Source organism: Mus caroli, unplaced genomic scaffold (genome assembly GCF_978045245.1).
Source record: "Mus caroli unplaced genomic scaffold, Mus_caroli_1 scaffold_4, whole genome shotgun sequence".
NCBI lineage: Eukaryota > Metazoa > Chordata > Mammalia > Rodentia > Muridae > Mus > Mus caroli.
Genome location: NW_028227259.1, coordinates 75092138 through 75103361, shown reverse-complemented (window position 1 = coordinate 75103361; position 11224 = coordinate 75092138). Strand labels below are relative to the sequence as shown.

Genomic DNA, 11224 nt, shown 5'->3' with positions numbered 1-11224 from the left:
AGTCCTCTGATCCCAGCGCTGAGACTCTACTCACGATACTTCATAAATCTGTGACCACGGAAATGTCTTCTCCCCACCTGCCATTGACTCCTTTAAATTTCTAACAACATTATAAACCTTGTTTTATATATGTGTATTTATATGTATAAATCCTTGCAAACAAATAAAACTTCGCACACCAAAACAAACCACAACCAAAGTCTATACTACCTAGTTAGTTAGAACGGGTGTTTGCAGTGAAAGCTGACCACAACACCCTTAACATTCATTGTTTTCATCAAGACTTTTCTCAGCCCAGCTTCACAACAAGGTGGAGATCGAGCCAGGTACTTAGGAGCTTCGTATGGGGAAGTGGGGGTGTCCTGCCTCCAACTGTAAGAGTCAGGTATGACCCAGAAGGGTAACTGGCAACTAGTGATTGAATATTTTCAATACAGGGCCTGGGAGGATTCAAGTTTCCTAAGCAGAGACAATGCAAATGTGTGCCAATGGCTCTCATCTGATCGTTAGCATTGTGTATGTGATTAAAATGCTATGCCACCCACAATGGATATGTACAATTGCAATGTATCAATACAAATGAAATAGAATTTGTAGACAGAGTATAGAGCCCATGTGTATGCCCTGGCTCTGAAATAGCACCAGGCTCAAAAAACCATGATCAGTATTATTGTTTTTTTAACTCTTAGGCTGGACATAAAGGCTTAACACTTTCGTTTGCGAATTTAAGCCAGAGACACGTGCTGCTTTTAGACCGGCTCACATGAAACCTGGTGCCTCTATGGGTAGGGCTGCGGGCTATTTAAGCTATTTATATATATGACTTATATATACATAGATGAGCTTCTTTTTCTCCATTCGATGAGTCTGGCCCTCTAAATTTCATTACCAAAGAGGCCGAGTTCTGGTGCGCAGCTGCTGTGCAGACTGACTAAAGATAATTGTGCACTGCTAGGCGAAAGCATAGGAAATGTTTTCATCATAAAAACAAAACAAAACAAAACAGATAAATGTTGAAGTAGCTACATTCAATATGACTTGACAAGCTTATACATCTATCCAAACCTCACATGGGACTTTATGTTCAAATTTAACATTTGAACTAGAAAAATTATTTTCAAAAGAAAAAGAGGCAGGACCATCAGAGAATTTGATGGGTAGCCAGGCCTGGTTGGTCTTCTCCGCCCTCTTGGACTTTGTAGGGTCTTTGTTCCGCCCCTGGCTGCACTGGTACAGAGCCACTTAGCTGTGATTAAAAGGAGGGGACCGAGCTGCAGGGCGGGGCCTGCGGTGCGGGCGGGCGAAGACAGGGCCATGCAGTGCTCAGTACCAGCTGCAGGGCAGCATGCACAACGGAGCGGAGCGACGACCAGCCCGACCAGCCCGCCGCACCGACGCTGCGGGGACACTTGACCAGACAGACAGGTAAAAGGGACCACAAGACCGAGGGAGGTGTGGCCAGGGACTGCCTCTGCAGACCGCGCCTCGGCGACAGCTCCATGGACAGCCTGGACAACATGACTTTGCTCCTTGCCCAGTCCTCGCTGCTGCCTGACAACCTCACCCTGTCTCCCAAAGTCAGCAGGGCGAACGCCAGCACCCTCTCGCCTCTCGCTGTCACCTCTAGTCCCGGTCCCGGGCTCAGCCTCGCTCCTAGTCCGAACATGGGCTTTAGCCCAGAGGCGACCCCGACTCCAGAGCCCACGAGCAGCAGCCTCGCAGTCGCAGTCGCAGTCGGCATGGCTGGCCAGGGCTCCTCCGCTTTCCCTGGGCCCTGGATCCTCCACGAGTCCCCATTCTGGGACAGGCCGCTCAACCACGGGCTGAACTTGTTTGTGGGCGCCGCCTTGTGAATCACCATGCTGGGTCTAGGCTGTACTGTGGACGTGAACCACTTCGAGAAGGGCGCACATCTGGAGGCCCGTGGGCGCTCTACTGGCTGTGTGCTCTGCCTGCCAGTCGGCTTCTGGCCGCTGCTAGCCTTCTTGCTGGCCCTCATCTTCAAGCTGGATGAGGTGGCTGCGGTGGCCATACTCTTATGTGGCTGCTGACCTGGTGGAAATCTCTCCAATCTCATGTCCCTGCTGGTGGACAGCGACATGAACCTCAAAAAAGCAAATCAGGACTGTAGTACCATAAGGAAAGTAATCTTGAGTGTGCAATGTAATCGAGTTTCATCCTACAAGTCACTTCGCCAGCTTCCACGCTGCAGGCTATTTGGTAGGGTTAAAAGAAAAAAGGTTTCTTTCCTTTGTGTCCTCTCAGTTACTCAGTTTCCAGGCTTCACAACGCCCAGGGCAGCTGTCCTGGGTCCTGCATCCTAGGCCATTGTCTTGCCTGGAATTCCTGTTTCTATTGAGACATGATAAAATAGATTCTCTGCAGACTTTAACCCGGAGGCTTGCAGTGTTACCACCTCCCTTCCGGGGGCTTTGTAACAGGTAAGGAAAGACATGGCTGACTCTGGCTCAAATCCCTTTCTGACTTCTGCTCATACCTTTTTGCAGCATCATCATGACCATTTCCTCCACACTCCTGGCCCTTGTGTTGATGCCCCTCTGCCTCTGGATCTACAGCCCTGCCTGGATCAATAACCCTCTGGTGCAATTGCTCCACCTGGGGGCAGTCACCCTGACTCTCTACAGCACTCTCATCCCTATTGGGCTAGGTGTTTTCATTCTCTACAAATACAACCTGATGGCTGACTACATTGTGAAGGTAGGCTCTCTCTTCTCTTCCTAGAGTCTGGTCTCTGAAGAGTAGCAGATGTGCTAGTAGGTTTGGAAAGCAGGGAAGGATACAAAGGACTTTTAGGGACATACTTAGGTGTATATGGCAAGCCTGAAGTGTCTGAAGTGGGAAATTCCTAGGGGAATATCTCTAATTAAGTCACAGCTCAAGTTGGGAATAATGATGCAGGTGGTAATCCTGCTGCTCAGGGGATGAGCCACGAGGATCTGGAGTTTGAAACCAACCTGGACTACAAAGCAAGACGACCCTGTCTCAACTCCTACCTGGTAGGTGGTGAGACCTCTGAAAATGAACAATTAGTAACCACTCATGGGGGCACAGTGTGGTCAAATGGCAAACATTAGCAGGGTACAGAGCCACATGCTTGTAATCCAAGCACTTGGGAGGCAGAAGCAGGCAGATCACCGAGTTCAGGGCCAGTCTGGTCTGCATAGTGAGTTCCCGGACAGGAGCTACATAGTGAGACTATGTCTCAAAACAAACAAACAAAACCACAAAATGGCAAGCAATTCCCACAAATTGAATAGTACTAAAAATCAGAGCAGATTAAATAGAATTATTCAAAACATTTTATAATGCATTAAGTATGTTTTCAAGAGTGGAACTCTAATTCTGAGGAAACAAAACCTGAAATAGTATCCTTAAGTAGCTTACTTAAAAAATTCAAATTAGCAAGATAATGTTCTCAATATAATAGAACACACAGAATGTTGGCCTTAAAGCACAAAATAAAGCCAGGTCCAGCTCTAAGTGGCTACACTATAGCCAATATAGGATTTAATACACACATGCTTCTGCCGTATCATCCCCTTGGATGCTCCTGAGATGTGTTTAGTAAGGGCAGCCATTCAGCTTTGCTTTGCAAATCTGAAAGTGAGCATCCAATCTTACTGCTCTCCCAAACGACTTTTCTCATCTTTTGTTCCTTTCTCCTCCTCCTCCTCCTTCTCCTCCTCCTCCCCCTTCTTTCTTCTTCTCCTTCTCCTTCTTCTTTTGTTTTTTCGAGACAGGGTTTCTCTGTGTAGCTCTGGCTGTCCTGGAACTCATTTTGTAGACCAAGCTGGCCTCGAACTCTGAAATCCACCTCTGCCTCCCGAGTGCTGGGATTAAATGTGTGTGCTACCATTGCCCGGCTCTTCTTTTTTTTTTTTTTTAAAAAAAAAACGAAAAACAAAAAACAAACAAAAAAAAAAACCAAAAAAAAAAAAAAAAAAAAAACCTCTTAAATCACTTAAAAGAACTTTGTAGCTAGCATCCTCAGAATGAAGCAATTGGATTTCCTGTCAGTGCCTCCAATGTGATACACTTTGGAAATTAATAAAAGTGTTGCTTTGTGATAGTTCTCTGTCAGTGGGCTTGTGTTTTATATACCATAGGAAGCTATTTCAGTATCTCCTCGAATAGAAATTTTGAGCAGCCAAGATCCATTTTAAATATCTTTAAAAGATCGCTAGGTGCATGTCAAGCCCAGAGACTCCAGAAGAATTACCTCTCTGCTCTGCTCCCTCAGAGAGGCAGGATTACTCTTCAGGGTCTTGGATCCCTGTTGCAGTCATATCCTATGGGAAAAGAGCAACTCACCTATCTTAAGGAGATTGGGGGAATTTAGATATTTGTGCATCCTCTTTCACTTGAATGAGAACAATGTACTAGATCGTCAACAGTGCACATTTGACCCGGCCAGTAGCAACATACCTAAAACTACCTCACCATTGTAAAACACCCTAAGAACCGCAAGAAACTTACAGTTTTTCAGAGACAAATCAAGGAGCAGAGTTACGGAATTAAAAACAATTCATCATACCTTAGAATTTTCTCTAATCAAATGAGTTGATAATTGTTTCCATATTCTTAGCCATCTTTGGAGCTATACTTTGAAGGTTAAAAATATCCTAGACTAAGTTAATTTTCATTGTAAATGTTAGCAGCCTTTGCTTTCCAGTATGAAATAAGAACTAATTTCAAGTAGAAAGCACAGAGTTCAGGAGAGATGAAGACTATGTTGCCCAGGCTAGTCCTCAGACCATAACTGGGTTCTTGGGCTAAATTCTAGCTGCTCCATTGGAAATAAGCAAGACAGTGCATTAAACACACACAAAGAGTACTAAACGTTGTGTGCCCGAGGCCAAGAGGCTGAGGGACAGTCTGCCTAGTAACAGTAACTTCCCCTGATCTCTGCTTTATCAATTTGAAGACCTTTTCAGAAGGAGTAGTCTGTCTGTCTGTCCTTCCATCCCAAGCAAGTGAAGAGCCCAGAGGAGCCACTGGATGTCAAGCTAGGTCTCCAAGCAGTTATGTCTAAGGAGCTTCAGGCTTTGTTTGCGAGGTTAGAATGGATGTAGCTTGTCCAGATGCCTCCTCAGTGATGTTGTTGCTGATAGGTTGCCCATGTGTTTCTTTTCTTATCAGGTTTCCCTGTGGTCTCTGCTTGTGACCCTGGTGGTTCTTTTCATAATGACTGGCACCATGCTGGGACCTGAACTGCTGGCAAGCATTCCCGCAACTGTTTATGTGGTTGCCATTTTTATGCCTCTGGCGGGCTACTCCTCGGGCTATGGTTTAGCTACCCTCTTCCACCTCCCGCCCAACTGCAAGAGGACTGTGTGTCTGGAAACAGGAAGTCAGAACGTGCAACTCTGCACTGCCATTCTCAAACTGGCCTTCCCGCCTCGCTTCATAGGTAGCATGTACATGTTCCCTCTGCTCTACGCCCTCTTCCAGTCTGCCGAGGCAGGGGTCTTCGTGTTGATCTACAAAATGTACGGAAGTGAGATACTGCACAAGCGAGAGGCCCTAGACGAAGACGAAGACACCGATATTTCTTATAAGAAACTGAAAGAAGAGGAAATGTCAGACACCTCCTATGGCACCGTGGGGACGGATGACTTAGTGATGATGGAGACCACCCAGACCGCCCTCTGACCGAGGAGATTCACGGGAGCTGAAACATCACTTCCTATTTGTGACCATTGGTAGCGAGTATGGTTCGCATCCGGGATAAAGATTGGTTGATATTTCCTGTAACAGATTTGCTCTTCCCACTGTAATGTTGTATTTCAGTATTACCCATGTGTTTTTCTAGCTCAACAGAGTGTCCCAATATTGCTTACACCTGGATCAACTAAAGTGCCGCGTCCTCTGTTTAAGTGGTATGCTGTTTGTTTTTGTTTTTCGGTTTTTGTTTGTTTATTTTGCCATTTCCACCAGCATCGCTACAGATAGGAAATGGGGTTGGAAATGTAGATGTCTGGTGTTTGTAAAACAGAACCATGGGTTTGCTCAACTTACAAACAACCGATTCTGTTCAGGGCAAGCCTGTATTGAGAAAAGTTCAAAACGGGTCAGTGAAACTACAAGATAGCATTGCATCGTCAAACCACTCTCAAGCCAGAGAAAATCGTATTAATGTGTGTGACTACTTGATCTAGTATCTATTGTTAATGGCCATCAACATTGTCTAGCTGTGAAAGGCATTTTCCCCCATATGTTTCCTGTATTTGTATAAACGCATCTCAGCTCCATTTATCATCTGAAGGAATGATTTACTTAGGAAAATGCGTAGACCTCACATCAGGGAGAGAAAATGGGCCCCTTTGTTCATCCGTGGGAAAGGGCTGTGGCTACAGGCTTTCCTTCCTGAAAGGCCTGTGGCTGGACACTGTCCCACTGCTCTGGGAGACTGGAGCTTTGATCTGAGATAACCTAAGAGGTTCAGAGCAGTCTCCTAACATTTGGTATTTTGCTCCCTAATCAGACACTGGCCTCCCTTGCCTTCCTCATGACAGACATCTGGAGCTACAGACATGGGGGCCCACCAGACTCGGCTAATCCTGGTGATGATTCTGGGGTCGAATTCTCATCTTATCTAGTTCCCCTACAAATCGTTACTGTGGCTAGCAAGGAAAGCTCTTTTTCTGCCTCTTAACCAGTGTGGGGAAGGTTTCGCTCCGCATGGCAACAGCAGGTGGTAGGGCTTCTTCTACCAGTGCGCGGCTGCCTATTTAACACAGCTTGGAGGGCAGCTGGGCTGCGCTGATGGCTGCCTGGGCAGGCGAGGCGCGGGACGCACCCATGTTCCCGGCGAGCACGTTCCACCCCTGCCCGCATCCTTATCCGCAGGTCGCCAAAGCTGTGGATGGCTGGAGGTTCGGAGCCAGGGGCTGCCGACCCGCGCCCCCCTCCTTCCTCCCCGGCTACAGACAGCTCATGGCCGCGGAGTACTTCGACAGCCACCAGCGGGCACAGCTCATGGCCCTGCTGTCGCGGATGGGTCCCCGGTCGGTCAGCAGCCGCGACGCTGCAGTGCAGGTGAACCCGCGCCGCGACGCCTCAGTGCAGTGTTCACTCGGGCGCCGCACGCTGCAGCCTGCAGGGTGCCGAGCCAGCCCCGACGCCCGGTCGGGTTCCGGCCAACCCCGTAGCCACGCTGGCGCCGGGAGATCCCCGCGATCCTGGCAGACCGTCGCCCCGTTCTCGTCCGTGACCTTCTGTGGCCTCTCCTCCTCGCTGGAGGTTGCGGGGGGCAGGCAGACACCCACGAAGGGAGAGGGGAGCCCGGCATCCGCGGGGACCCGGGAACCGGAGCCTAGAGAGGTGGCCGTGAGGAAAGCGGTCCCCCAGCCGCGAAGCGAGGAGGGCGACGTCCAGGCTGAAGGGCAGGCCGGGTGGGAGCAGCAGCCACCACGGGAGGACAGGAACAGCCTGGCGGCGATGCAGTCTGAGCCTGGGAGTGAGGAGCCATGTCCTGCTGCAGAGATGGCTCAGGATCCGGGTGACTCGGCTGCTGGTCCAGACCGGGCCTCCCCTCAAAGCACCGAGCAGGACAAGGAGCGCCTGCGTTTCCAGGTGAGGCCAGCCTGGCGGCCTGGACGCCCCCAGAATTGTAGGGCTCCTTCAGGGCTAAGCTGGTGGCTCTGGTGATGCAGAACATAGAATTCTTCCATGCCATCAGTCTGTCTTTTGTTTGTTTGTTTGTTTTTAACATGTTTGGTGTTTTGATTGCATGTTGTATCTGTACACTTCGTTGTAGTGGAGAGATGGGAGCAGAAGAGGGCATCGGATCCCCTGGGACTGGCGTTTTACAGATGGTTGTGAATCATCATGTGAGTTTTAGGATCGGAATTAGGGTCCTCTAGATGAACAGGGTGTTGTTTCACAGCTGAGCATATAGGATTTTGCAGCAGCTGCCTGTTAATACAATGCGAGGCGTTTACACAATAAAAATCAACCCATGTCTGTCCCTACCCACTGGCAGCCTCTGCTCCTGGGGAATACCAGTGTAATTATTTAATTCTGATCACATAAACGCTACACATTAGGTCTCCGCGGTGAATGCACACAGTCTAGTTTGGACCAAACTTCAGACGGCTGAAGGAAGTGCATAAGAAACATAATCTTGTGAACTTCGCTGCAGGGAGAGTCGGTTTCCCAAGGCTCCTTTTCTTATTTCCCCTCTAGATGATCTGTCTTGGTTAACTTGCAGGCTCATTCTCTACCAGACACTTCCCTTCGTTTCTGAAGCTGTCAACTGAAGCTTCTCTCTCCCAAACTTGCCTGGCTTAAAAACAAAAACAAAACAAACAACAACAACAACAAAAAACCAGAAAAAAACCACTCTCCCCATTCATCCAGAAGGCCAGCTGCTGCTAAGCTGTTGGATGGTCTTGAGTTGCTGCCTGTGCTAGCAAACAAGGAGGCACAAAGAGGGCTGTAGGTCGTTCACCCCCACCAAAGAAAGGGAGAGCCATGAGCTCGAGGAGAGGACTCTGAGACATTCCTTGCTTTTCAGTCATTTCAAGGCTGGTGTGTTTGAGGTTGGGGTGGCAGTGGAATGGGGTGTCAGAAAAAATAGAAAAGAGCTTGGCGTTTGCCGTTCACAGCTGGGTGTGATCTCTTAGGCAGAAATCCCAAGTTTTCTGGCCTCTGTGATAGTCGTTCACCTATAAAAAATCGCATTAAGAGTTCTTCCAAGGCCCTGTCATTCCTAAAGGCTTAATTATAAAAACTTGATTCCAACTTGTTTGTCACTAAGTGGGAAGCTCGGGAAGTTTAAGAACCAGGTGCTAACACTTATGTAGTTCATACCAAATGAGCTAGAGTTGGGTAGGTAGCGGGACTTTTTTGGAAACTTACCTAGCATCAAGGAGAATTTAATATTGGTTGAAGACATTAAAGGTTTTAGAAGATCCTTTCTCTTTCGGCGTAACAACGTTTTCATTTGTGAACGTCCTAATGCATCAGCCCACATAAAGGGCCCGAGGGAAGAATCCCAAGCGCTAAACCGCACTATGTGGCTTCTCCCTTGTCTGAGGGGGAAAAACCCACTTATCAGTCTGCTGGTATATGAACTATCTTGTTTGGCCTCAGTTTACATATTTGTTTGATTGAGCTATTCATTCACCTGGTTCATTTAGAGGTTGACCCAAGTCTAACCTTACTACCATGGTAATCTTAAAGTATCAAGTGGAATGTGGTCCCAGGTTCTGAAAATGAGGGTCACTCGGGCATCACTTGTTTAAAGTCTGGTACCCTGCTGTTCAGTTCTTAGAGCAGAAGTACGGCTACTATCACTGCAAGGACTGCAAAATCCGGTGGGAGAGCGCCTATGTGTGGTGTGTGCAGGGCACCAGTAAGGTAAGAGACACCATGTAGCCCTCCTGTTCTGCTGTGCTGCTGAGTGTCTGCTCCATGCCGACGCTCTTTCTTTCGCAGGTGTACTTCAAACAGTTCTGCCGAGTGTGTGAGAAATCCTACAACCCTTACCGAGTGGAGGACATCACCTGTCAAGTAAATCAAATGTTTTCATTTTGGAAGAGGGGTTTGGTGCACGACTTTGAGTATATTCCCTGAAGGAGGTGAAGGTTCCAAGTAGCTTTAGGCTCTACCTTTTCCCTCCTCCTTCCTTTTCATTTTTGACTAGGTTGGTGGTAGAAAGTCCCCTCCACTGTGAGATGGGGTGTTTACGCCCTTCTGCTCTTGCAAAACTTGATTGCAAGGCCTCTCTTGTATCTGTTACCTCGTTAGCAGTAGAGAAGGCTTGCTTACCTGCCTCTTCCACTCTGCCTAAGGGAAAACATATTGCAAAACAGGGTGCCTTTCTACTGGCTTGAGGTGGTACACCATTACCCCAATGCTACATAGGAAACACATCCATCCCCAAGTTAGCGTATGAAACGCAAGAAATTGAGCTCTGGCTTTTCTTGAGAGTTTACAAAGGGAGTTTCCTGTAAGACCATCCTACACTGTCTAGCTCTATGCAGTTTACCCATAACCGTGGCTGCTAAGAGTTGGCTTGCTTAGTATTAATTTAGCACTGTGCCAAGGGACTTAGATAACCTTTAAAATGAAAAAAAAAAAAAAAGGACAACATTTACCTGTTAAAATTAATGACAGAGATAAAGGACTTCCACATCTGTTTGAGAGTCCAGTGCACTTAAAGTTGGTGATTGGAGAATTAATTACTTTAGGGTGGTCCCTATGAAACCAAGAATGGAAAGCCACTAAAGACTCCATCTAGAAAAGGGGACTGTAGGCACCTTTCTACAATAAGGGGCCTTAAACTTCCCTAAGCTTCCCTTCACTTGGCTCTCAGTGCCCAGCACAGAGGCCACTTGTTCTGTAATCTGTTTTGAAGCTCCAAGAATCCAGGGGAGACAGGGCTCACCCTTTGTACTTTTCACTCTGATTTTTCAGAGTTGTAAAAGAACTAGATGTGCCTGCCCAGTCAGACTTCGCCACGTGGACCCTAAACGCCCCCATCGGCAAGACTTGTGTGGGAGATGCAAGGACAAACGCCTGTCCTGCGACAGCACCTTCAGCTTCAAATACATCATTTAGTGAGAGTTGAAAACATTTCTGCTAGATGAGGCTAATGGAGTGGACAAGTGAGCTTTCTCCCCTCTTCACCTCTCCCCTTTCCAAATTCTTCATGAAAGACAGTGTACTTGGATATAAAGCCTGTGAATAAAAGGTATTGCAAACAAGTTTGAGGCTTTATCCAATGCATGTGTCAGTTTGAGGGGTGCATTTGCGGAGAGTCAGTAACTTTGTTAACATTTGTTGATGAGAGTGAGTCAGGTTGACTTAGGGAAGTTACAGGCATTTCATTCAACTCTTAAGGTTTTTCTTTCTTTTTGTTTAATTTATTTTATTTATAAATAAAATATATGAGTACACTGTAGCTGTCTTCAGACACACCAAACAAAGGCATAAGATCCCATTACAGATAGTTGTGAGCTACCATGTCGTTGCTGGGACTTGGAACTCCGGAACTCTGGAAGAGCAGGCGGTGCTCTTAACTGCTGAGCCATCTCTCCACCCAAATCTTAAGGTTTTACAAACAAGAATATTACAGCTTCAGTCTGTAGGTCTGAAGTTCCTAAGAAAGATGTTATTAAAAAGGCCCAGCACGCCGGGCGAGGTGGCGCACGCCTTTAATCCCAGCACTCGGGAGGCAGAGGCTGGCGGATTTCTG

At 47.5% G+C, this 11224-nt stretch overlaps 1 protein-coding gene and 1 pseudogene across 2 annotated transcripts; both read left to right on the top strand.

The window, feature by feature from the left end:
* The first annotated feature begins 1381 nt into the window (after window positions 1-1381).
* On the top strand, window positions 1382-5995 carry LOC110293808 (putative sodium/bile acid cotransporter 4; annotated as a pseudogene). Its single transcript, XR_015046842.1, has 3 exons — window positions 1382-2107; window positions 2505-2718; window positions 5161-5995. The product of XR_015046842.1 is annotated as a putative sodium/bile acid cotransporter 4 (transcript).
* A 609-nt stretch (window positions 5996-6604) lies between these two features.
* On the top strand, window positions 6605-10725 carry LOC110295416 (zygote arrest protein 1). The gene is made up of 4 exons (XM_021163928.3): window positions 6605-7596; window positions 9292-9384; window positions 9463-9537; window positions 10444-10725. Exons 1-4 carry the CDS (start codon window positions 6787-6789, stop codon window positions 10585-10587), a joined length of 1122 nt encoding a protein of 373 aa, XP_021019587.3. The 5' UTR covers window positions 6605-6786; the 3' UTR covers window positions 10588-10725.
* The last annotated feature ends 499 nt before the right edge of the window (window positions 10726-11224 follow it).

What these genes read in the sequence shown, in the direction of transcription:
- LOC110295416 (XM_021163928.3), top strand. Translation starts at nt 6,787, where the DNA reads ATGGCTGCCTGGGCAGGCGAGGCGCGGGACGCACCCATGTTCCCGGCG. An exon ending in AGGAGCGCCTGCGTTTCCAG is followed by an intron (nt 7,597 to 9,291) that starts GTGAGGCCAGCC and finishes CCTGCTGTTCAG; the next exon opens with TTCTTAGAGCAGAAGTACGG. An exon ending in GTGTGCAGGGCACCAGTAAG is followed by an intron (nt 9,385 to 9,462) that starts GTAAGAGACACC and finishes TTTCTTTCGCAG; the next exon opens with GTGTACTTCAAACAGTTCTG.